This window comes from Branchiostoma lanceolatum, chromosome 17, assembly GCF_035083965.1.
Source record: "Branchiostoma lanceolatum isolate klBraLanc5 chromosome 17, klBraLanc5.hap2, whole genome shotgun sequence".
NCBI classification, from domain to species: domain Eukaryota; kingdom Metazoa; phylum Chordata; class Leptocardii; order Amphioxiformes; family Branchiostomatidae; genus Branchiostoma; species Branchiostoma lanceolatum.
Genome location: NC_089738.1, coordinates 486,176 through 513,473, shown reverse-complemented (window position 1 = coordinate 513,473; position 27,298 = coordinate 486,176). Strand labels below are relative to the sequence as shown.

Below are 27,298 nucleotides of genomic sequence, written 5' to 3'. Positions count from 1 at the left end.
AATGCATTTCTATAGCCCGGAAATTACATGTACTAGGAATCCCTCTGTGGCATAATGAATTGTCAAAAAGTTATCTGCGCTTACCCGACGTAGAGTAGAACATATCCACAATGAAGTCCTGTTACGTCGTTGATCCACGCTCAGTATAACCGGCAGTGTCATTCCAATAAATCGTACATCGTGTAGCGAATCTTACGATAAAAATAGAACGGTCAGTTGGTGTGTGAGGTTTGAAATTATGGAATTTAAACATTCATCAACTATATGTAGAAAATGTGTCCATTCTATATTGCAAGCAAATCAGAGGGCATTGCAATAATACTGTAACCAATACCATATTTAGAAAATATGATAATTATCATTGTCATAACCCTAAATAGTTTGAATCATTAAGGGGGAGCGTTTGAAGCCTTACGGTGCACTTTGACTGCAAGGTAAATGATACATAGGTTTTGTAGTGAAAGGTTATTTTGGTTATTCAAGGTTATTTACTTGGTCTCTGTAAATTATTGACGCGTATAGTGTACACGGAATATGTTCTCTTTATAGCTTGGTGTGAATGGTAGAGGCTGTGTGATTATTAGTCGTCCGTCTGCTGCCCTCACGGACAGAATGTGGACTGGAGATATTAAGTTCGGCTATTTCAGCCTCCCATGCATCTTGCTTTGCCTTGGTTCGCGGGGGTGTGTTCGGCAGCCATGGCAAGATAGCAATCGCAGGGTGGTACCTCCGGGACCATCGGAATTGGAAAACCTGACAGTGTTATCAGTCATTTAAGTCATGCATATATACCTAAGGCACTTACAACTTCAAGAAAAGTGGCACTCAAGATAGGAAACGCAAGCAGCTGCAAACGTTCATGCTATCAGGGAAAATCTTTTCACGGCAACTTCACAACGTCTGCTCATTTTTAGTGACCCTGAAATTGTATATATTTTTTATGTTGACTACATGCAGACAGGGCGCTTTCCGCAGCATACGTACATCGCGTATCTCGATAGGTAGAGGTTAACAGTGTAGCCAAGGTTTTTGGACGACATTAGGATTACAAAATATTGCTTTGTTCTTGGGATAGATACTGAAACTACGATTAGCCTTACGTAATTGTAACAGTGATATCACGGATGCACTCAAATTAGTCTACGTGGCTTAGCTGATAAAACTTTATGATTTATTTTGTATTTCCATTTTGTATTCGACCGTACGAAAGTCACAGTTTCTTGTGAAATTTGACGTCGTCCTCAATGCTTGATATCTAATTTTGACAAACTAGTCGTTTGAAAATCATGCTTCTATTAGATGGTGCTGCGTTTGTAGGGACCTCCGACAACTGTGTTGGCCAGGATGATTCTAGTGACGTGGTGAAGCTAGGATATTCTGGTTTATGACCCCGCAGTCTGTAGAGACATGAATTCAAAGTCATGAGGGAAGGGTTAGACAAATATAGCAAAGAGACTGATTGCATCATTTAATCTCTAATGACTCTGTAAACGTGTGTCATTACGTATATAGATATGGTAAAAACACATAACAGGCTGAAAGCCGGTATGTTGTCTGTGTCCGTTCGTTTCAGCTGCATCACATCTATTGTGCGACCCTGGTGGCAGCGGGTTCACGTCTTTAACCTTACCGGCCCGCAACACGGTCTAGTGACCCTCCAGTCCGGATAGCGACTATCACTATTATTTGCGATTTCAACGTTCCTTTATTTATGGTACAGAATCAGTATGACTAACCACTAGACCACCACTTTACCCGGGTCTGTATAACTACTCAGTGCATGTTGCGCACAACCGCGGACAAGGGTGCAGCTTCTTTTCGCGATGGAACTGTGTCTGCAATATGTCGATCCATACTTTTCCTATGAGTATTACCTGCATCTATATCTGTAGGTCTATGTAAAATATTCACGCATAATTGTCCCCTATGAAACACTTTGCAAGGTAAAAATGAATGATATGCTAAATTGCCAATAATATTACACGGTACAATAATACTAGTACTTAAGATGCTGAATTCTGAATAAACCATTAAATGCAACAGTCAGGTTGGACGAGTATCATAAAGACTGGGCGTTCTCTAACTGTGCTGGCCCCAACAGACGCACCCTGCACTGGTTTGGCTGTCTGGGCAGGGGAATGATTCGCTCCTCGTCGTTTGCGGGCAAACAACCCCCCTTCATTCCTGAGCTTAACGGAATACACGGGTGCCATTCTCTGCAATGTGAAAATATCCTTATCTGAGGGGCCTCCTATCGTAAGTAAATGACAATATCCTGGGGAAAACCAATTCAAACTGCGGTAGGGTTTCATATTTCACGGACCATTGATGCCGATGGCTTCTTCGGATTTCTACAACAAAAAATGAATTTGTTGATCATGGGTGTGCCATGTATATTTCTATATCGACCGAGGTTATGGCAGGGTCTGAAAGGACGGATGGCTCCCATTTCCTGCCAACAGAAATGTTTTTCATATATTACGGATCATTGATCAGTGCCGCTAGTCATTACTGCAGCTCAGCGGGCAGGCCGCCGCGATGTTGTTTTGGTTCCCACTTGGGCAAATACCCACTCCCTCAAAGTGCTGTGTAATTGAAAACTGCTCACGGTGTTGCAGTTGCAAATGAAAACGTCAGGGCAACTTTCGACACAAAATGGAGTCCGAAGTTTTGGACATGCCATTACTCGGAATAGCACAGGGGACTTTGAGAAATGTACTAGGGAAACATTTTAGTAACCTTCAAATAACGATATAGTAACCTTTAAATGCGATATAGAGATTCGGGGGGGGGGGACTCTTAACGACAGACACCGACCGTCATTGGCTAATTGTAGGAGACGTTCGGTGACCTGCAACCTCCTTGGACCTCGCTAGAAAATTACTGCCCGACGTTCAGTGTACACGGAAGGGGGGGGGGGGAAGCCTCGCTATTCAATCCTTTTACTAGTAAGTTCTACATTTGGTATGCCGGCTAAATAGGTTTTCTTTGTTAGTTGGAAACAAAAACCGATGGTCTCCGAAATTACAAATTATCACTTGTTTCATAAATCTATAGCAATACGGCATTTCTTAGTCATCTTGAATTTCCATTCACATCCCCTTGCATACGTGCATTGTTTGTCTATATGTGTTTCAATGTCATTTTCAAAAATATCAGTTGATGCTAGTAGGAAGATACAAACTTACATACTGAATAAAGAGCTAGTTCGGTTATTACGACATCCTTTTAGAATCAAATCACGCTCAGTGTGAAAGTTTATCTATGTTGATAGTTTTCTGCGCTCTCGTACTTTGCTTCAATGACAGCGTGTCAGTCCAGTTCGCGGCTGTTTCCCGTCCTAGACTATGCTGCTCAATACACAACCATCAGCACAGCGTTCATTCTCCTCACGAACTTTCAAGTCTTGCTGGACACGTTAAAGACACATTAACTTTTTTCTCTAACAGTGAGACGGTTTGCCTACTCCGTATAACAGGGCTGACACCAAAGTTAGGGCTGCCAATAGAAAAGCATGTTAAAATACCCAGAAAAAAGGCTTCAGAAAAGGATTAACCCAAATTTCAATCTTAAATTTTATTCAACACTAGAATGTCACAATGGTCTTTTTGACCACCATGCAATGAAACAGAGGGTTGCTCAGCCCAAACTCCGACAAAAACCTGCCAGTATAGTAAACCCTACCTTTGACCCAAGATTTCTTATGTATCCATCCGCATCCATATGTCCTTACGCCAACTAAACAGGGCCACCAGTACCAAAATGGGAAATGATTTTTAGTAGTGCTTTAATCGTATTCTCAGTATTCCCAATGTCAGCCCTCCACTGTGCAACGCAACTTTGACCTCTGCCCAACATCCCTTTGTTTTTCCGCGATAGATTTCCAAATCGTGTTCCGAACCCGCGAGTTCTTCTGCCAAATCTTCGAATCAATTCAACATTGTTCAGCCAAATGACCGCAAATTTGGCATGAAGGTAGAGTGGGCCAATACCTCCAGGCTTTTTTTCCGTTTTTTGGAAATAGGCCTTAAATTAATGTAGTTTTTGGGGGGCATTCTTTGGCATTTTGGGCTCCTGTGCCCTGATTTTACAAGCAAATGACCTGAACTTTGAGGAGGGAGTGAAATATGCTGTATTTGCTTAAGAGCAAATGACGGCCTTTCTAGTTTTCTATTCATCTTGTTGTTAGTGTATTTTTTTGTTGGCTTTTGGCGCTTATATAAGCTCTTTCCACTGTTCGTCGCAACATTGACTGGCCTGTCTTTATTTTTACAATAAGAACTAGAGTTCTACGAACACATTATTTTCGCCAAATAATGTAGGCTTATTGTGGTTAATATTCATTCATATTTACATGCTGATCACCCCCTGCAAATTTGATCATACACCATACCGTTTGGAAGTTATGACGGGGGGGGGCGAATGAGTCCAGTCTAGATAGGGTTAAAAATCGTTTTTTTTGTGTGTGTTTTTTTTTGTCGGGCTTACTATTTTGTCCCCTTTTCGTTATGTCGCCAACCTTGTGTAGGACAAAAATGCCTAAACTGACTACGTCAAAATGCATGTAGCCGGACCCACTCCTCTGCTTGGAGACCTACTTTTGCAAGGCCATCTGTTTATATGACATGTTTACGGGGACAGTGGCACATGTTTGAGAGTCCCATTATGAAATGCAGCGGATTTACTAACTTTCCTTACTAATTATGCAAATTAGAACCTGATTTGCATAACTTGTATTTGAGTATGTAAAGCACCATCTGAGCTCTCTACATAACAAACATCACGACGCTCTGTTGACCCCTTCTCAAGTTATTCATGTCCGAAGGTCAAAATAAAAACACCCACTGCAGTTCCAAACAAGCCGCTAGGGGGCCCAAATTTACACAACTCACTTCCTGTGGCATGAACTATCTACCACACAGAAATCATGACCATAGCAGAAAATATGCCCCAAAATTCTGAAGCTCCGCTGCAGTACCTTAGGTATCCGCTAGAAAGCCCATTATCGAACTTCACCTTCTTCTTTGTAAACCCTACCCAACCACTAAATATCGGTAATTACATGCTTATCACCAATAAGTGTGACCAATGTGTCTATCTCTGTCGCACCGTTATAGCATTGTTTCCATTCAGTCTTTTTGGCATGTCTTCAAGACAAATCAAGGACTAAAGGTGCGCTACATGCGCTTTCTTATATTCGCTATGACCAGATCGCCCTTTGTTTGGGCTGGATTAGCAACAAAGAAACAAACAATAATCTGTATAATTTTTCTCGGCAACAAAAGGTGTTGATGATACAGTGTGAGAAACACATCTTGGCTTGACCTAATTAGTGACCTTATTACAATGAATGATTTATTTCCGAACGCCAGAGCAAAAAAAAGGAAGCCGCGTTGCCGTATCGAACCCACGATGAGTGGCGGTGGTCCAGAACACATCTCGTCATTTATGCACACCAATTTAGAATGAAAATGAAAATTAGATGTTCTCGCGACATTGCTTGAGGAACAGTTTGAATAGATATAACGAGTCTTGTTGAATCTGTTTCTCATGATCAAACTGTTCAATAGAGAACCGTGGCCATTCACTAGCTAGTCATGAAAGTCCCGGTTAGTTCTGGTCGGTTGGACAGAATGTTGTGCGTGCACTGTAGATGTTTCTCATTAGTTAATAAACTGGCCAGTCTCTGTCCAAACAGGTAGCTGATTGATATCAAATGGTTTCAATTAGCTCATTAGAGACCTGAATAGGAGACTTGTGGGCTTGCTTCAATTTGGTTTAATTGTAGTCAGAATATTCGCCGCTGCAACCCTCTCAATAATTGAAAAGCCGGGTCCTTCGGGGAGGTTCCCCCATACATATTGTCAGCATAAAGCATCGCAACGGGAGCGCCACCGTAACGAGAATTTATGTCTGCAGTGAGCGCCTCATCCATACGTACTCCTGGGATCATTTCCCCCGTAAGATTAGGAATTAGCTGACGGATCCCTTTTCACCAGATCTTGACAAATTGTTGACATTTTGCTTTGAAGTATCCCGCTATCATTTACTATGTAAGCCCTGTGAAAAATTTAATCGGTGATATAACTGTAACGGCCGATATGTCACAACTACAGATATCAGAAGTGATGACTCTGGGGTTGGAGTTTTACTCATGCATACTTTTCTTGGATTATCCTGGAGTGTGGTCGTGTTTTCTATGTGACATTCAGTTACAACACGGAAAAAATGCATCACCTCTGGACTATGTAGCTTAGAAAAGGCTAATGTTGACATTTCATATCCGGTGTTGTCCACAACACAAATGATGTAATACCAGAGTGGAGAAAGAAAACACGAAACATGACTAAGCAAGTGTTTCATTCGAGCGTGGTATAATCTGGTTTTGAACGGGAAGTTGACGTTCACTTCATTGACAAGTATAGAGTAGTTTTGCATTTCCATGACTCTCTCTGGTGTTGTGATATTTTCTTATAGACAAGCCATAAATAAAATCCATTAGTTCAATAGCCAAAATGTCGGTATTGTGCATATAAGATACCGTACTGGTACCAGGTATACGTACACTTCATACAAAAGTGGACCATGTACATGTATAGTCATCTTACGTTTTTGACTGATAACGCTAACTCTAGGAATGAATTTTGTCATGAGCATTCCATAGAAATGACCCTTAAGTGTCATCCTTGCAGTAGAAATACTGCCATCATTGCAAAGACAGATATATGTCAAAATGCACGTTTAGTTCTGAACCAAAAATCACCCAAAGGAATGGGTTAACGTTATACTGACTGAGTCATTAACGACGACACCATGCGGAACATAGCTTATAGTCAGTTGAAAGAAAATATCATTTCTAATGTCTCAACTAAAACGTCGCTAATGGAAAAGGCAAGATATATTAGTGCGTTTCGTGCGCCCAAGCAGCCTTGAGCCGTGACTTGGAACCATAGTTACTCACATGTATTCTATACAAAAATAAGACATTTGTGAGAAATGGTCAACTCTCGACAGGCGCTGACAGACTGCCGTTGGACACATCAAGTGTTTCAGAACACAGGCGACACCAAACCTCATCTTAGTCACTGTTCCCAAAGGAAATTATAGCAGTGAGCACCAGACCACTCTATTGTCATGAAAAATCACAGGAGAGCTTAAATGAGACAATCCTCGTTTTTCAGTTCCTTGATGTCACTGATGTACGTTCTGGAGAGGAAATGAAGTATATGTTTTGTAACTTGCAGATGGTAGTGAGATGAGGAACCGGACGGTGATGGTGTTTATTCACGGCGGATGGTGGTCCACGGGTACCGGCTCCATGTACAACGGCACCATGCTGGCCAGCTACGGGAAGGTCATTGTTGTCACCTTCAACTACAGGCTGGGGATATTTGGTAAAGTAACATTCACATCCATGTAATGCAACAGAACATGGTGATAATGTGTCACATTAATTGGTACACATTGAGGCTGTTTGTTTACAGTACCCACCTTTAATATGAAGTACTCCAGTCTATCTATCAATAGGAGTACCTTAATGATCATAATAAACTATCAATTGATTAATCAATTCACTCATTTATTCGTTCATTAACTTAAAGATTAAAGAGGTATTTAGGATGATCCAAAGATGAGAGAGGGAGACTTGGTTTTATTCTGGACGGAAGTAAACCTGTATATAGCTGAAAGTGATTTACTATCCTTAAAACATGAGGCTTACATTTTGTAGAAGGCAATCGTTTCAAAATGGGCTTCTTAAACAACTAGCTGTATGAAATATCCACAGCCCACTGGGCCGACTCAAGAACCTTCGACCCGCTTCTGACATCCCACATCAGGATGCGTCAGGAATTTTAATGACGTACGTCTTATGAAGTAAACGTTTTATCATGAGGCGCAGAGAGGGGACTTATAAAATTACCTAATTTGTACAGCGAATTTGGTTTTTGATTTGTGAAACTAGCCCCTAATCATGTCAGCATCTCAAGAAAATCAACAAGCTTGAGTTATGCTGTACACAAAAACTCAAAGGGAAACACCTGCAAACATACCCTGCTAGTTGATGATATCATGTGCGATGGGAAACTATCTGTATGTTGTTCGAATTTTTCCCTAAAAAGGCCACTATAAAGGAGTATGTTTGAAGAAAAAAAACGGTCAAAAGAAATCTTGCTCAAGTCACTTTTATAGCAAATTGTAGGTCATTTGGCTTTTTTTTTTCAGTTAGAATCCGCCGTAAGTAAAATTATCATTTTTTTGTCTAAAAGGAGTTTTAGACTAATTTGATAATTTCCAAAAATTCATTCCATCTAGAAATGCTTTCAGGCCAAACTATGAATGACGGCATGTGTGAATATTCCCTATGCCCGTTTTTAATACAGAATGTCCATGTTTTAGTAGACTGTCGTCGTGATCATGTCTGAATAATATTGCTGACACTGAAGTCTTTACGGCGGTAAATGTTGGAGAGCTTTTCACCCGCCGGTATTGATCTGATCACCCAACAGCTGCAGGGGGAACATAATTGGTACCCGAACTGTCAAGATGTCTGAAGGGTATAGAAGAGCCCCTTGTTTAACATTATCATACAATACTTCATTTAGAACCAAAGGGTATCCACTGTTAACAAGATACCAAAGTTAACACACGGGCTAGAAAGATAGCCAGACGCGAATATATTCCGTTGCACGGTATTTTCGGGTCGCTGTTTCTGTGCATGTGCTATTTCTTACCGGGGCAGCTCTAAGTGACAGCGCAGAGTGATAAGAACGCCCGTATTGTCACCACTGTCTCAGAAACACGGTGTCTGGTCCTGGGGCTTTCCTGGAGATGCCATGGTTTCCAGCGCCATAAGGGTGAGCGGTGACGCAGTGTAGCGAACATGATCTGTATCTGTATCTATACAGCCGGTATATCCGCCCTTCACCGTAACACACCAGCTTAGCTGACACGCGGCGCGGTAGCAGCTGGTTATATATATATATTGCACCGAACGACCTGTCGACATGATACGTCGACGTCGCTATGCATGCGCAGTTAAGCAATGGGCACGAAAGGATCTGTCTAAACTAAAGTGCAATAAAACTGTTCGCCGAATATTACGGGCAAAACAAACAGCATGCAGTCAGATATCACCCGACTCGGGCTTGAAACTTTCCACCAAACCATTTGGGTAAATCTAATTTGCCTGTAGAAGAATGTTCTAGGGAAGTATTGCTGTGCGCACCGCTCCTTAAGTGTGGCAAAACATCATGTCTGATGCACCCGGCAATTTTCTAAATATCATAAAAGGCTGACGTCTGGTGCAATTTCCAGTTCAAATATCACCAGAGGAACAAATCCCATCTACGAGCTACATCGGTTTGCTCATAAATGTTGGATGGCTGATAGCCGTGGAGGAATAACTTCTGAACTTGTAACGTCCATCTGTGGTCCTCCTGGGTCCTTACAAACACAGTTTGCCGGCTTACAAGTCTATTTCTTTGAATCAATTCTACAATGCTCAACGTACATCTTACAATCATCGTGAAGGAATAAACATGAATAGTTATGTGGTTTTAAGAAAAAGAAAGTAAGATAATGTCCCTAGCGCTTCCACCTCTACCGTCAAACAACCTCAGCCCCTGTACTTAAACATCATCAGCACCAAACTTGTCTTAACCTTTTGTTTTCCTATTGGACGGTCTATAACTGTCTTCTCTTAAGTTGCATGGCAATTCATAGTTCGTGCTTAAAAACCTGCTGATCGAAAAATCTTGCTAAGTGTCACTGATGAAAAGTAGTGGATGCTTCTTGAAATGTCTGACCGTTTCCAAAATTATATCCAGTTTCTTGAGTAGCTGCTATTTGGGGCATCGTATTACCTGGATATCTGACCTTGATCGACCTATAACGTGACTATATTGAATGGCAAGGTAGTAGTACCAAAGGTACAATTCCAGCCCTATTCCGGATCAGTCCAATACTGTGCCCATCGTCCATACTGAATGGACACACGCGGATGATTTCCGAGTCTAGACCGGCATATTTCTCCGTTCATATTGATCAATAGGAAACCGTCGTCTTCAGACAGAGACACCTGCTGTTGTTCCTTAATTGCAGCGATTAAGAACAGGGTTGCGAGATTCAATTTTCCCCTCCACTGAAGCAATCTAGCAGGTAATGGTTCTCCTCCGGCTTCCGTGTTTGATCATTTTCACACATGTAAGAAGAAGGAGAACCCGTTTAGAAAACAATCAGTTCCGTCTGCTGACAAAATCAATCAAACGTTCTTCACAACAATCATCTTTTCGCAAGTTCTCGCTTTTCTTTACTGCCCGATACCATATATCGTTTCTACCCGACGCCATATATCATGAATACGTCTTATTGTAGCATAAAGTAGTAGATTTTGCAAAGTTCTTCATGCATATTAAGCAGATAATCACGCCATCAACATAACAAATATTGAACTTCAACTACATTGATTTAACTCTCAGTCATCTGATATTGGAAATCATTGAATATTATGAATCATTCTACGGATCATTATTATTGGTCTTAAGGCAATTAACGTCAGGAAGTCCATTGATAAAATCCCTAGCCACAGATTCATCAATGGTAAGAATTCCAATATGCTTTGATTTTCTCTTGTTATGAGATTCTATGCAGCGATATGATGAATGATTCACCAACCATAACCCGTGATCGAGGGGTACTGATGTAAGTCAGCAACGGACGATGTGCACCATAGGCTTAGAGGGGAGCAGGAGTTCATTCAACGGATTTTGATAATATAGCGGAAGCAGCTAAATTAAACGGAAATTGAAACTTTGATCATGAACTACTAGCTACAAATACATATCTATTCATATCATACACCGTGTAAATCGTTATGAAATCATCAAAAACTAGAGTTCGGCGACCTCATACCTCCATGAAATGTTTAGAGCTTTTGTAAGATTTATGCAAATGACCCACATTTGGATGATTTATTCATGGTGATGTCCACCTACAACTGACTTGCACATTTCGCAAGCATAAACTTCCCATAATTCATCATTAAGCTTTTTGCCATTTTTGTATTAATTATTCAAATTAGCTGCTCATTTGCACGTTTGGTATCTGTTCATGTTCCATATGCAAGGAATTACATGCATTACAGTTATTGAAGTCTAGTAATGGAAAAAAATGGAATTACAGAATTTCATAATTAATAAGGCAAATATTAAGTCTTCATTTGCATAATATGTATATAATTCTGTACATCCCTGCATAAGCTACCTGCATGCCTACTATAATGATGGAAATCCGTCTATCCTTCCTTCATTTATCCTCTTTGGAATATTTCTTCGAAAACGCCCTTGCAGGTCTTTGTCACAGTAGAGATGGCGATTCAGGACAATCGGCAGGTCTTTGTCACAGTAGAGATGGCGATTCAGGACAATCGGCGATTGTCCTAGGACAGATCGCGATCGCAGTCTGTCCTAGGACAAACGGCGATCGCAATCTGTCCTAGGACAATCGCCGATCCTACTAGTAGAGATTGCGATTGCAATCTGTCCTAGGACAAACGGCGATCGTGATCTGTCCTAGGACAATCGCCGATTCTACTATGTCCTAGGACAAACGGCGATCCAAACTTAATGATGCTAAGATATACTAATAAAGGAAACAGCAATATCTTGTATAATCCATGATTTTATTTAGTATTTACAAATTCTGAGATTGATATTTTGACACCTGTTTTAACACTTTACAATTGTTATTGTTCTCCTATGGTTGTGAATTCAATAGGTGTGAAACTGTGAGTAATATCTTGACACCTCAAAATTTGCATACTGAAACATTGTTGGATCACCTTCTTCCAACTGACATCTTTCACACATTATCAAAAATGTCACTCAACTTTATCAGAAATTACTTTATCAGAAAACATACTCATTCATCCATTGTAAAATATGAAGTAATTCACCTAAAATAGTTGATAATTATGAAATGTAGGTAGTATGCTAAACCTGATTGAAATGTTGTGCAATGATTCATTCTATTTTCTAAAGCATTTCCATCTAGTCAGAATTTGTCCAGGCAAGTAGAATTGCCGTTTGTCCTAGGACAGATTGCGATCGCAATCTCTACTAGTAGAATCAGCGATTGTCCTAGGACAGATCGCGATCGCAAACTTGTCCAAGTAGAATCGCCGTTTGTCCTAGGACAGATTGCGATCGCAATCTCTACTAGTAGAATCGGCAATTGTCCTAGGACAGATCGCGATCGCAGTCTGTCCTAGGACAAACAGCGATCGCGATCTGTCCTAGGACAATCGCCGATTGTCCTGAATCGCCATCTCTACTAAGACATAAAATTAAATGTTATGGGGCCCAAATCTACCACACTTTGTCCTGACGTCTTAAGCTATCTGACTCCTAAATGCCAAGACCATAGCATGTCCGGGACACGAGACACATGGAAAAACTGCTATGATAGAAATTTCTCATTGATTATGCAAAATTTTGACAAAAACGCCCCTGTAATTCCTGCACTAGCCGCAAGGGGACGAGAGCTATCCACCGACCAAGAATTATGACTATAGCATTTCCAGAACATGAGATATAAAAAACGGAAGTTCCACCGCAGTACCATGGGAAGCCGCTAGGAGGCCCAAAATCTAATCATTTTCAGTTTTGTCACACCCTACCATCACAATAAATATGAAAACAATGCACCCAGCCGTTCTTGAGTTATTCTGACGAAAGATGATGTTGATAATGATGATGATGATGATAATGCCGCGGCATTATTTGAACAAAAATGAATATCCACAGCTTGAGTTTTTCATACACGAAAAATTGTTTGTTGAACAGTTCAGAAGCTTACTTTCTGTGCTGCTTTCTTGCCCATTCACGAAACAGATTATTTACAGTCCAATTTAGTCCAGTACCGTCATTCAGGTCCGATATCTTTATTTGGCCATATGGCCGTTTTGCCAAGGTCTAGTATGCTTTATATTATCTTTGTCTCCCACGTTTTTTTAATAATTTTCTAACAGTTTTTCCATCTCTAACCTGTATGACTTGGACAACACAAGGCAATTTGACTCAGCTAGTTGCAGCAAACACAAATACCCAATAGTCACAGTGACATTCACAATTTAATTTCACATGACAGATCTGCGCTCAGGCATTGTATGGGCCTGGCAAGCTTGACTTGACTTATCTGTATTTGTGATGTGCAAGCTATCTGAATTTGCTTTCACTCGATAGCTGTGTGTCTAAAAATCTGTTAATACTTTTGATGTTTACATAGCGAACTTAGAAACTAGAATTAGACAAGTGTCATGAGTGTTCTGAAACACTGGCCTGAACCAACCTCCCACTTTACCAGGGTTGGCTTGGTGTCATCTCTCTATAGATATATCATTGTTGTTTTCTTTCATGCTCAGCCAAACTTCCCTATCTTATCTGTTATCTCTACAAAATAAAGTGTCTTGAAGAGTGGATATTTTGATATATTTTCTAAGCCAAGCCTCCCACCATGTGTACAGCACGGCTGCCAGGTAAGACTTAGCAGTGACAGTTTACGGTAGCTCCATTTATTAGGTGCGTTTATAACGCAACCATGGTCTTTAATGCAAAAATTAGATGGGAGACAAGTTGCATAAGACGTTTATCACTTTTTGAGGAGAAAGACTGTCGATGTTGACTGTTATTTGTACCATCGGTTTTCATCAATACGTAGCCAATTCAATTCAAACTAGACAGGCAACATTTGCACGAGCAAATACAACATGCATCGCCCATTTCCCTCCACATGCAAAAAGCGACTGTTCTTATGCAAAAATGGAGCATTCCAAAATAACGTTTAACTATTATAAAGTGAGATCATGTAATGACCATTGTAAATATCAACGCCATCCAGGCTAACGTTTGTAGTATGTCTGCAATGATGGTATTTGAATGAAGAATTGAATTGAAGACTAGTTTGATTATTTAAAAAAAATTTTTTGGTGGAGGTGATCTCTCCCAATTTGAGACCCTATGCATGGATGGGCTCTTCCAGGCACCCATATTTATACTGAACCATTCAAAAAACACCTCCACCAAAAAACCTGGACCTTTTTGATAATCAACCAAGCCCAAAATTGAATTTTTTTAAATGTCCCCCTCATACAAGAATGGGCTCTTCCAGCGGTGTATGGACCAACACGTAGCATGCAAATTTCGGAATGTAAACAACTAGAATCTTGCTGAATATCTAGATTTCCTCTGCAGAAGAATTTCCGCAATCCGAGAGTCCAGACAATTTTGCATTACGCAGCGAACAGTTCTTCGGAAGCAACTCAGGTTTTTGCAAAAGTTTCACAAATTTCTGCTAAACGTACCGCAAATTTCGGATGCGTATTTCGTGATACTGTAACACTGACACTTACCACCATCAAAAAATGTTGCTAAAGAAAGGACACACATACATTTGTAGGGATATGAGCCTTTTGTGCTATTGGTGAAAACAAGTTGCTATATATATATATATATATATATATATATATATATATATGTGTGTGTGTGTACACACACATATATATATATGAGGAATATAGAACAATACCTTTATGTGGAAAAACACCACCAGAAAAAGGAGATTTTGAACCTTCTCAATGGCACATAACTTCAGTAGGACACAGCATTAACAACACAAGGACAGGGGGCAGTGAAGTTGTGCCTGTCTGCACCTGGCAGATTAGTGCTCCTAATTGAATTGACTATTTCAACCAATCAGGTTGAGTTTAATAAATCCGTGAGTACGTTAATAGGCGCTCTCTTATTGGCTGACCGAATTAGCCCACCTGGCTAGAATAGGAGTAATTCCAGATCACAGGAGGCCCAGGTGTACGTTATTGGTCTGATAATGGCCAAAAATCCTCAATAAAATCATTTTAAAGGCATTTATAAAAAAAAAATGACTAAAAAAAATGCCTGGGGGTATGTGCTAACTCTAACTGCATACAAAATTTCAGCCCATTTGGCCTAGGGACGACTGAGATGAAGCCCTTTGAAGATTTGACAGGAGGAGGAGGAGGAGAAGGAGAAAGAAACATGGCCAAAAACAATATGTATTGCCCATACTCTAGGTATGGGCGATACATAACAATATACATCACCCATACCTATAGTATGGGCGATACATAATCATTGCTGGTTGTGTGGTTGATGTTGTCTGCGAGTGTTCTGATCTTAGCACTTTGTGCCACAGGTTTCCTAAGCACAGAAGACAGTAACGCTCAAGGAAACTACGGCCTGTCGGACCAGATCAAAGCTCTGGAATGGGTGAACAGCTACATCAGCTTCTTCGGAGGAAATCCACACAACATCGTTATCTTCGGCTCGGGAACCGGGGCTGCGTCAGTGCATCTACTGATGTTGTCTCCAAAGGCCAGAAGTAATTTTATTCATTATCATGTCGCTTAGAAAACATGGAAACGTTAACAAACATAAAGACGGAAATCTTTCCTTCCAGTGCTGAAATATCTTTGAATAAGAGCTTTAAACTACTGGCATGTCTTCTGACGTAGATATTTATGCACGGCACAATCCCTTTTCATTATGCCAGCGTGCGCAGTCATTATTCACAAACATCCCTTGTTCACAAAATTATGTCTTGACCTTACATTAACTACATGTATATCACTCATATGATATTGTCGTTCAGAAATATTTTTTCTCGTTGTCATCAGACAAATTTCGGCGCGGTATATCGATGAGTGGATCGGCCTTAGCGACATGGGCTATGAGCCGTAACGGTAGAGTTTATGCTACTGCGGCGGCCAAACAGGTGAGCTTTTTGTTTGATGTTGACTGAGGCTGCTGTAGTAAGAGAAACCGCCATCTCGGTGGTCAAGTGAATGCTATTGTGTGGACTTTTATGTGTATGTTGACCATTGAACATCAACTCTTGTGCTGCATGGACAAATGGTTTCAAACGTATATTGGATGTGTTAAGATAAACACTTTCAGGGAGGGAGGTACACTATATCATCTTTTTCGAATTGCTATGACACGTTGTTATTGATTTTGCCATAAACGTCGCGAAGTGATTCATTTCTGTAGTCAATAGGAGTCCAACTATTAACGCTTCTGTGTCGGGTAAGCTGATTCCGCATGGGGCTTGACACGGCAGCAAATTCCTGTACTAGCAGCTGACTTTTTTAATCCATGCATCATACGTGATGGCTTGAGACATTCTTCCAGCCGCATGCATATCTACCACAATGTCGTCGAAACAGCAGCATTTTCTTAAGGTCTAATAAACTCTGAGTGTGAATCTTCTGATGTCGCTATCGAAATGATGGTGTGAAAATGAATGAAACGAAGACGTACTTTGAACGAGCGCTAGACTCTTTAATTCTTCACATAAAACCTCGTATGCCACGATTCTTTACTTTCAGTGGTACTATGTACATTATATCATGTCAGGAAGTCAACACAATTTTCATAGAAATCCCATTTGATTTTGCTATCATGTAACCCGGCTTCGCATTAAGAATCAGAAGTGTTGTAGACAGTGGGATTTTTCAAGTTCTAAGTTCTATTTAATCAATCTATTGGAAACAAATTGTCCAATCGCTCCTATATCATATGTAACCAAGACAACTGCACGGTAACCAAAGCTAGAGTCTGCAAATATCTGCAACAACAAATGAACGGAAGGTCTTGACAAACCCTGATAGGGATTTTAATCCGAATCTGTATCTGCTCTTCGGATTCGTAGGCACGCTGCATTACAGCAGCTGGTCATATTACACTGAAGGACTTGCAAGTTGCCACACATAACCTTTGCACAACTAGCATGCAAGTCAAACTTAAAAGCTAGCGAGGATGCCCCAACCGTACTTGTTGGGAACGGATCCCATTTCTGAATCGAAGTATGAAATAACCAGTGAACATCAATAATGTAACGTTAACAATTATAAAATGGGTCCTGATGATCTGAGTTTTTATTTGCCGACTATTTGAGGGAGAGCATTGCATATTTTGTTTGTTTGTTTCTTTGTCTAAATGGAGAGTGTTTAAGGAGGCCGTTTTAGCACCCCCACCCCCTACAGTGTCAGGAGACAAAGCACGGTTATTATGGTTTTAAGGTACACGACAACATATGTTCTACCATACAAAATAATGACTACATGAACATTGTACGACTAAACGTGATCTTCTTAAAAAAACTGATCTGTCTCTCACGGTTCAAATGTAGCCAAGCACGTTCTGTACCATACATCATAAGATATGTGCACTAGATGTACTCTGATTTTTCCTCCCAGGTGGATTGCGATAACAGTGACACAAAAACTATGGTAGATTGTCTCCGTGGGAAGTCTGCAGACGTTTTGGCTAACATTAGTACATCTATAGTCGAGCCCTCGCGATATTATTTCGCCTTCGCCCCTGTGGTTGACTACCTCATCATTCCCAACGATCCAACGAGGCTGACTACAAAGAATATGTCTAATTTGCCGCACGACTACATGGTCGGTGTGACGGAAAGTGACGGCTTTATGTACGTGGACGGAGTGAAGGGTGTTGGGGATGATGGCATCAACAAGGACGATTTTGAAGGCCTGGTAGACAACTTTGTGCAGCAAGTCTTTCAGAGTAGACAGCCGGAGATCAAAGATGCCGTGACGTTCAGCTACACCGACTGGAGTGACAGAAACAACGACATCAAGAGGAGGAAAAGCACCGTTGCTCTCTTTACGGACTACTTCTTCGTACAGCCGGCAGTGACTACCCTGAACGCGATCGCGCCTGTGCTAAAAGGAAACACGTACTTTTATGCCTTCCTGTACAGGGGAGAAGTAGGCTTTGGACCGGACTGGGCTGCCGCTGTCCATGGTGAAGAGTTACCATTTATATTCGGAGCTCCTGTGGGCACTCAGCTGGGAAAGGGTGCGCTGTACTCATTCTCTAACTTTACCAATCAAGACAATATGTACAGCGTTGCTCTGATGACGTATTGGACCAACTTCGCCAAAACCGGGTAAGTGGACATGTTTTTTAAATAATATGACTTAAACCTGCTTCTCTTTCCGGATATATACCGCTTTCTTTGACAAAATTTTCATATTTGCTGAAATGTTTTGAGTTCAAGCACTTCTTGCCTATTGTTAGGAAATGTGTAGGTGCGCCATTTATGAAGAGCTAATTCAAGAAATGGTCACACACCTAGCCAACAAGTTTCGTTATCCAACCAAGCTAGTAGAAATAAATATCATAATAATGTACTTAATCTGACTCCCATGTGAAAAGAATGTGGTTTTGGTGTATATGTTCATTAGAGGCATATACCTTCAGCGTGTTGCTACATTGATGTAAACCATTTTGGAGACAGGCACTAATGTGGCGTTCTTTCCAGGAATCCAAATCTGCCAGGAATGCAAAAGCCATCTTTTCTCGGCATCAGGCCCAACAAGTTCGAAGGTGTAGTTTGGCCGAGGTACACTCGAGAAAATCAGGATTATTTGTATATGGCCATGAGACCAAGACAAAGGGACAATTATCGTGCCAACAAACTGATGTTCTGGATAGAATGGTTACCGAAGGTGCAGGTTCCGTCGCAGATGGCAACGCCTCCGGGACAACCTGACCTGTCCAAGTGTCCAAATTATCCCCCCACCCGGGGAACGTCTGTCCGGTGGAGACCCAGACCTGGGCCGGATGTGCTGATTGGGCGGGGGACCAAGTCTCCGCCTGTGCAGAGCAGTTCTAGGGAGCTGAACGTCACTATTGCAGTTGGAGCATCGTTGTTACTTATCAACATCATCGTCTTTATAGTGGTGAACTATAGGAGAATTGACTGTGCGGCCTACCGCAGGAGAAAAAAGCGCACCGACAAGAAAAAGAAGCTGAACGCCAACCATTCAGGAAGCATACCATCTGTGAGGATATTGGAGATCGGGTGAGTGCCCTTGCGAATTTATCGTCTCTGGTAAGATATTAGTGCTTGTCTTGTTATTTTCATTAAAAGGAATACAACGCTATTCATTGACTAAACGTACTCTTTCCTGTCCTACTGTCACAGGCCACCCATTCGAGGCCAGGACCTTATGCTGACACCAGAGGAACCATCTGGGAACAGTCGGTCATCTTTGGACTACTATCATCCAAACAACCACATCGAACAAACTTCCCAACTCTGACAATACCGGTACAGACAGCTGATACAGCTTTTGCAGCTGGGCGGTTTATTTCAGTCCGCTCACAGTAAACAAATCACAATCAATGAGGAACAACCAACCCTACTGTTTATTATCTTGCATTTTAGAGGTGCCTTTTTATCAAAGGACATTGTTTTGCAAGAACAGGCCCTTATGTATAAAAAGAAGTTTACCGTGTCTACAGTATATGAGCTGTAAAGAATATGTAGTGCAAGCTACATATACTATATGTACCAATGGTCAACATTTGACACATGGATTTTCCACACAGTCTTGGTTGGATAACGATACTTGTGAGGAAGATGGAAAGAATCAGTGCTTTCGTCTTCCTTAAGAACATACATGACAAGTTAAATGTCCATATAATGACATTATAAAATGTATATGAATACATATGTATACACACATCTATATATCTATATCAGCATACATACATGTATATATATATCGGCATGTGATTACTCACGCTTTAAACAGCTGTACCTAGAAATGTCTGAAATATACGTAGGTGACTCCTTTGGTATTTTGTATTTTATCATTTTCACGACCAGCCTAAAATATTTATTGGTTACCACTTGTAATGATTGCAACAGTTTGGGTTGATTTGTTTTAGTTATTCCGTTTTTTCTTAAGGTTTTATATTTCTCAATTGATAAACATTTCAAGAACTGATAACATATCATACATACACGGAAGAGGCACGCTGAGGCCCTTCTGTAGTATTTTCCATCCCGGCTTTGTTTTGAACGTCAAAAATTCGACACGAGCTATTTTGTTACAGAAACCCAAATCTACCAGAGGGACAATCACAGTCATTTATGCACCAGGCGATGAACGTGTTTAAAGACAAAACATGGCCTCCCTACAATGGTGACTTCGGTTACTTGTACGTCGGGAAAAATGCAGCGAAGACGGATAGGAAGTACTACAGGGCTGCGAAGGTTGCCTTTTGGGTGGATTGGGTCCCGCATATAGCAGAACCACGCAACGACACCGACATCCGAGTGAACCACGTGATTGCCTACCCACCGATGAAGTGCCCCGTCGTTCCTACGTCAGCAACAGAAGCTGCCTGGACGCCTAAATACCCTATGCCGGAGATCGTCAACGTTGGCCCACCTAAACCACAGGAAAGCAATTCTTCGCGACTTAGTTTCACCATTTCAATTGGAATAGTCCTTTTCGTCGTAAACCTTATTGTTTTTTCTATGTGGCTCAAATGGAAGAAAAAGATGAAAAAAGAGGAAAAAGCTAGTAAGGCACTGACTTCAGCTACTGAAGCCAATGGGCAGCCACGCTTGCAAGAAATAGAAGAAGCTGTGGTCGAGGAACGGTAAGTTCGTACCTGTAATGTTTAGGTGTCGTTTCTCCATGGGAAAGTGATCATATCAGTTTCAGGAGGCCAAGGGTATCGTTTTACCATCATTTGCATTTTCTTTGACGTCGACAATTTCGCCGATCTTTAGAGTGATTGGACTTCCATGGCATGTCAACATGGCCCAAAATGTACATTTCCAGTGTGAAAATAGCACCAAAGATCTTTACAAAATTATTTCAATGACAACCAACCACGAAATATAGACAAAGGTCAAAGCACATGTTCCCAACATACTTGTACCAAACTGCATATCACTTAGCTGAAGTCTCACGGGCAGGTAGATGGAGTAATGTTGGGTTGTATACAGCGGTCCCCTGAAAGTGCGAAATGGAACGAAATGGAACGAAATGGAACGAAATGGAACGAAATGGAACGAAATGGAACGAAATGGAACGAACTAAAAACATATGTAACATTGTGAAATGACATACCAGTAGAACGCGAAAGATAAGGGACGTTGTAACATTTACAGTAGACGGGAACAGGAAACAAATACATAATATAACTTGTTTTGTTTCTTGAATCTGTTTGATAATAGTAAATACAACGTTTTTGCCGCGTTTGTGTGGCTAGATTCTTCCCTGAAAATGAGGCACCGCGTGCAAGGAGCTCGGTCGCTCTTCCTTGATTTTACCAACGATCTGCAAATGAACTGCTGAAAATAGCAGGGAAAACAAGCAAACGGAACTGAGTATCGAAGTAAGGACTGGGTTATACAGAAGTTGGTGGTAATATAATTCGCCAAGAGGGCATGAGGCAAGAGTAATAGCGTGTTTGCGTGTTGCAAGTGGAGCCCCGCATGAAAATGAACCGCCACTGTTGCCAGCGCACCGGAACTGTGCACGTTGGCCTGCTACCGACAGGTTGAATCAAACTCCGACTTCCCAGTTTTATTTACATACGGTTTTAGTCCATAACTAGTACGTAGCATATGCACATATGCGCATCAATGATTTTCATACAACCAATTGTTCGGCTGGTCGGCTGTGGGAGAATCGACCCCTCCGTTAATGATATGCAAATGCAGCTCAGTGCTGCCTCACCAATGTGAGATTTCACACTCAATTCAATCACGGACGTGGACTGGGAACTACCTCTGGAGACATTTCTGCTTCCTTGTTCACGACAAAACAATGGGAGGGTGTGAACGAGCAGGAAATGTATTTCACGGTTCTCACAACACGCAAACACGCTGTATAGATAATGGAATTACGCTTGCCCCATGCCCTCTTGGTGAATTATGAAATGCAATGTTACCACCAATTTCTGTATAATCTAGTCCTTACTTAGATACTCACTTCCGTTAGCTTGTTTTCCCTGCTATTTTCAGCAGTTCATTTGCAGATAGTTGGTAAAATCAAGGAAGAGCAACCGAGCTCTTTGCACGCGGCGCCCCCATTTTCAGGGAAGAATCTAGCCAAAAACGTTGTATTCAATATTATCAAATAGATTCAAGAAATAAAACACGTTATATTATGTATTTAATTCCTGTTCCGGTCTACTGTGAATGTAACAACGTTCCTTATATTTCGCGTTCTACTGGTATTTCATTTCATAATGTTACATACGTTTTAGTTCGTTCCATTTCGTTCCATTTCGTTCCATTTCGTTCCATTTCGTTCCATTTCGTTCCATTTCGTTCCATTTCGTTCCATTTCGTTCCATTTCGTTCCATTTCGCACTTTCGGGGGACCCTTGTACAGGTGCATGTACAGAAAAATCAGTCTAGTACAGAGGGTTCAACGACACGTCACCAAAATAGACAGAATTCCTCTCGTGGTTGGTAAACATCACCATGGTTGATAGGACTTTGTTTTTTTCTGATCTTTAAATGTTAACAAAATTATTTCATCATTTTTTGCAACTCAAGTTCATACTGACTCAATCAGTGGATCTTACATTCTTAACTTTGATATGGATTTTTTTTTTCATTACTGTTGACGCTACCTCTTTGTAAATCAATGTTTTAGTCCTTTTGACAATTGATCTACCAGAACGAAAAGAGACAAAAGCCCATTCTTCGTTAACGACCGATTATGACCGATATGTCACAGTGTATTTTATGTAATCACCAGGTTTAGTCTATCAACCCTATGAGACAAAACGGGCGACTTTCTACCGTAAAACCGAACCCTTCACTCAAGCCGATGTTTCATTGATCTTCTGTCATCTTCCTCAAAGCAATAGTGTCTCGTTCTATTTCGCACTGCAGCTAGGTGTCGCTGCTAACTGATGTGGTCCCGAGCGTAAAGTAAGACACTTGGTTGAGTGCAAAGATGGCCTGCCAACCTAATGAGACTATTCGCTAATGTTCCAATGCCATTTTCTTCTATTATTAGGTCTCCTTCTTGCAGAGCGAGGAGCGAAGAGTCCACAGAGGCCCTTCTTGAGCCCGGGCCGGGTGGGCGGGCGGAGGGTGAGCGCGAGCCGACTCCCAGCCCCGACAGCGGCATCAAGACGCCACTCAACTCTTCTAACGACATTTCTGGAATCACAGAAGACGCCATCCGTCTCTAGACATTGACACGTGCACGCACTAGTCATCATTTAGATTGTACAGCGTCGAATTGAAGGCCATACTGATTTGATTATATAGATGATATTCTCTGAACAATTCAAAATTATGCGAGCGTGCAAAAGAAATTAGAGTTGCCTTCATTACGAAATCGAAGTGGTCAGGAAGGTCTTACAAATGACTGAACCTGCAGAACATGGTACGCCAAACAATAAATTCTTTTACATTTTATTGCTCAGGGCTCGAAATACATTTTGTGCAAGAAATAACTTAACGACAAAATCAGTACGTTTAACGATAGGAAAACAAGCATTGTATGGCATTATCATCCGTTTTCTTGTATATATTTTACAATCTACGGCATATATTTGATCATTTTGCAGCATCGTTGTGCGTTTCACAGTATGGTCGCAAAGTTTTTGCTTTTCTTACAAACGGATACGCGCTCGGATGTCATCCATATACTAGTAGTCAAGTCAACGTGGCCTAGGAGATATGATAGAAATAACTTTCCAGAACAAGCTTATAAGTTATATTGCAATATAACTCCAGTGCAAAATGAGCAGCCTACTCCAGCGCTCTCAGAACAAACCATCTCATGATTCAAAATTATCTTTTTTTAACTATCACGTCACGTCGGACTGTAAAACTGAGAGCTGGCGTCTCGTGATCCTAGTGTCGTGCACTGTCTGATAACAATTCAGATTTTCTTTGCAAAGACATGCACCACATATGTGCATTAGAAGTTTTCCATTCTGTGAGGGCCTTGCTGTTTCAGTCTATGATGTTACGATACCTCAAAACGAGTGCCCATTATCGGGCTTTGACAACAAGGACAACAGAGATGGTCAGATATCATGCTACGTCTAAGGTAGTCTACTGTCTTCAATCGGCTTTTGAGTGCGTCTATACTTCAGATCGTTTCTTTTAAAATGTTCCTAAATGTCCATTAGCACTGAGCATGAGTCGTAACGTGCTAGTATGGACATAGATATGGCAGAAAACAGCTAGCTGTATTTAAGACTAGTTGAACTCCAGGATCAATTGCAACTACGTACTTCAAAAGTGAACTATTGGGATGTACCTGCATCTTTTGTTTGTATCATACCCGACAAGCCGCTTCATGGCGTGAAAAATGGGCTTGTACTGAAGGGAGCAAGTTGCATATCAGGACAGATTCATTTGATCCACTCACAGCCGCTACTCATTTCTATAAGTGTTGTGGGCTCTTTGACGTCCTGAAGATGTGGCTCTCCTCAAACACGGCATCTTCCTCTAACGTCCTATCGGAGGAACGTCCTTAACTGAATCTGAGTCGAGAAATTGGTGTTGACAGTTAAGTGCCTTTCCCAAGGGCACAACATCGGGACCTGTCAGGGATTCGAACTCTGTACCTCCAGATTCAGAGTCAACAACCCCACCGTAGCGGCTGTGTACAGTCATAGTGCTCTTGTGATGGTCTGCATAGACGTGGCATTTCTGAGGCAAACCATTATGTCACAACAAGGACCTATACAATGTGACGATATTGCAGTAAAGGTCGCACTTTATGAAATTATATATTTACAACTTGTGTGTAAAATGTATATTGGCAAGTGTCATTGCGTTTTCGTTATGAACACAGTGGCCAGGGCCATGAAAAATGTGTCATCCGAAAAGCATGCTATTCGAGTCTATCAGCTTGTAAAGAGCCTACGTATACCACGATATTATTGTGCTACCAATTTACATATGCTGGTATTAAACTTAGGTCTGTAAACATAGTAAACAACGTTGGGATTTTAGATATATCTATCATCTTTGTTGTAAAAGTACAATCCTGATTATCTGTGGTTTGTGCAATAAAATCGTAATCCGCCTTTACCTGCATGATGCCTAACTGAAGCCTATATGGTACATGACGTCCCTACAAACCTGCTCCGATCGTCATCCTTGAGTGAAGGATGAGGGGGGGGGGGGGGGGGGGCAAAACTGCCGTTCTACCTAACAAATACGGTTGCTGGCATCTACCATGAATAGAGGCTAATGACTTATTCCTAATGAAACAGTGATTGACACAAATCATTTTGAAACGGTGTGTGACATCTACCTTGAACAAACGGTGGGTTACATCTACCATACACAAACAGTATGTGACATATACCATACACAAACGGTGGGTGACATCTACCATACACAAACGGTGGGTGACATCTACCATACACAAACGGTGGATGACATTTACCATACACAAACGGTGGGTGACATCTACCATACACAAACAGTACTAGTATATGACATATACCATACACAAACGGTGGGTGACATCTACCATACACAAACGGTATGTGACATTTAGCATACACAAACGGTGTGTGACATATACCATACACAGTGTGTGACATGTACCTTACACAGTGTGTGACATCTACCTTACTCAGTGTGTGACATGTACCTTACTCAGTGTGTGACATCTACCTTACTCAGTGTGTGACATCTACCTTACTCAGTGTGTGACATGTACCTTACACAGTGTGTGACATCTACCTTACTCAGTGTGTGACATCTACCTTACTCAGTGTGTGACATGTACCTTACACAGTGTGTGACATGTACCTTACACAGCGTGTGACATCTACCTTTAAGTTACACGAACAGTGAGTGGCATCTAGCTTACACAGATGGTTTGTGACACCTTTATGTACCTTACACGAACAGTGTGTGACATCTACTTTACATTTTGCTACACATTTCAACACTGTCTACTTGCTGGAAATTTTATTATTATTTCATGACTCCTTAAGCTTGAGACCAGAATTTGATAGCAGAAAATAAAATAGACTCGTAGTCTTAATGTAACATTGAGCTGTATCTTCTTGTCAAGTCTTTGAAGAAATGAATTCGTTGTTTCTGCTTTCTTTTTGATAAATTATTTCATCCAATCAGCGTCTACTAAGACCCTTTTTCGGTAACGTGAGTAGAGTGTCTCCAACAGAACTATTTCACACACGCAGACCCATCAACATAATCATACTGGCTTGCATGGTAACTGCGGGACACTTCCAAGTCTGGTGGCGGCCGGCGGGTCACGGATGTACTCAGCACGGTGAGCAGCAATCTCCTGTCAGGGTCCCTGCTGGGCTGTTAACATCAAACAGCATCTATCACTGGTGTGACCGATGGACGCCAGCATCTGTCCTGGAACCGCTGTAAAATCGAAATAGAATGACTGGGCTCATTGCTCTTTATAGCCTACAGGACGATAAGAAAAAACAGTTCTAGCATGCTTTAAACAACCGCCACTGTGATGTCAGAGCGACAATGTACATGTCGGCAGAGGTCGGGCATTGTACCGCAACAACGATATGACAATGGCAGTATGAGATATGTAATATGAGCAATATGTGAAGTATGTGTACACAAAACGCTAAGTGGGAAAGAGCAAATTGATGAGCTTTTATACTGCCCTTAAGTGCCCACATGCATCTCACAACGGTGATAATGCGTTCAGTCATTGACAACAAGCTGGCACTCGGCGCCATAACAGCTAATACTGTTAGAAACCATTTAAGATGCAGCTAGAACGTTGTAACTTGTAAAAAAAACCTACTTCTATGCCAAATTAAATCTACAGATATGACATCATGAAAGTGTGATTTTATCAAGAAAAAAATAACCAAAATAAATTCTATGCTACAAGGGGAAAAAATTCTAAGGATTTAACTATGATGATCAAGTTGTCACGTAAATCCATTAATATCTTCACTCAATGTTCACTCCTTCACCTCACGTCGTCCCATCGATATCCTTATCTTCAGTGTAATGTGAAAACAAACACAGGTGAGAATGTAGCTTTGTTGACATTGTCCCTGCCTCGTTACTTAGGTGTTACTGATGGAAGGTTCGAAATGCGTTATAAACGATTATTTTAACGTGAAGTGTCTTCACTGTCTTGACAAAACACAACTTTTTGATGCCTGTGTACTATTCAAAACCAACGCAGAGAACAAACGATATTCTTTCGACCTCTACTGCTGCATCGTCATCCGGGCGTGGCGATGTTGGACCTGAAGGTGTTTTGTTCTATTGCTTTTCCTAGCGCTAGACTGACGTTATCACATGGAGACTAACTTGTATCTGTGGAAGGTTAATCAATGTTGGTTTAACGACATCCTGATGACGAGTATATTTTCTGCTGAATCCTATAATTTGTTTGTCCTGCTGACGGATCTTCGGAATAATC

The 27,298-nt window shown here is 41.1% G+C and overlaps 1 protein-coding gene across 2 annotated transcripts in view; it reads left to right on the top strand.

Moving 5' to 3' along the window:
• LOC136423058 (neuroligin-4, X-linked-like) overlaps nucleotides 1–24,939 on the top strand; it is a 48,857-nt gene extending 23,918 nt beyond the window's left edge. Inside the window, exons 2-7 of one of the 2 annotated variants that reach the window (XM_066411058.1) lie at nucleotides 7,245–7,394; nucleotides 15,229–15,414; nucleotides 15,710–15,807; nucleotides 17,291–18,006; nucleotides 19,965–20,516; nucleotides 22,901–24,939. In XM_066411058.1, coding sequence (XP_066267155.1) covers nucleotides 7,245–7,394; nucleotides 15,229–15,414; nucleotides 15,710–15,807; nucleotides 17,291–18,006; nucleotides 19,965–20,516; nucleotides 22,901–23,078 — 1,880 coding nt within the window. In that variant the 3' untranslated portion in view covers nucleotides 23,079–24,939. Of the gene's footprint in view, nucleotides 1–7,244; nucleotides 7,395–15,228; nucleotides 15,415–15,709; nucleotides 15,808–17,290; nucleotides 18,007–18,381; nucleotides 18,925–19,047; nucleotides 19,703–19,964; nucleotides 20,517–22,900 lie in introns of those variants that run through there. The other variant, XM_066411059.1, reaches the window with a different exon arrangement.
• Nucleotides 24,940–27,298: the final 2,359 nt, after the last annotated feature.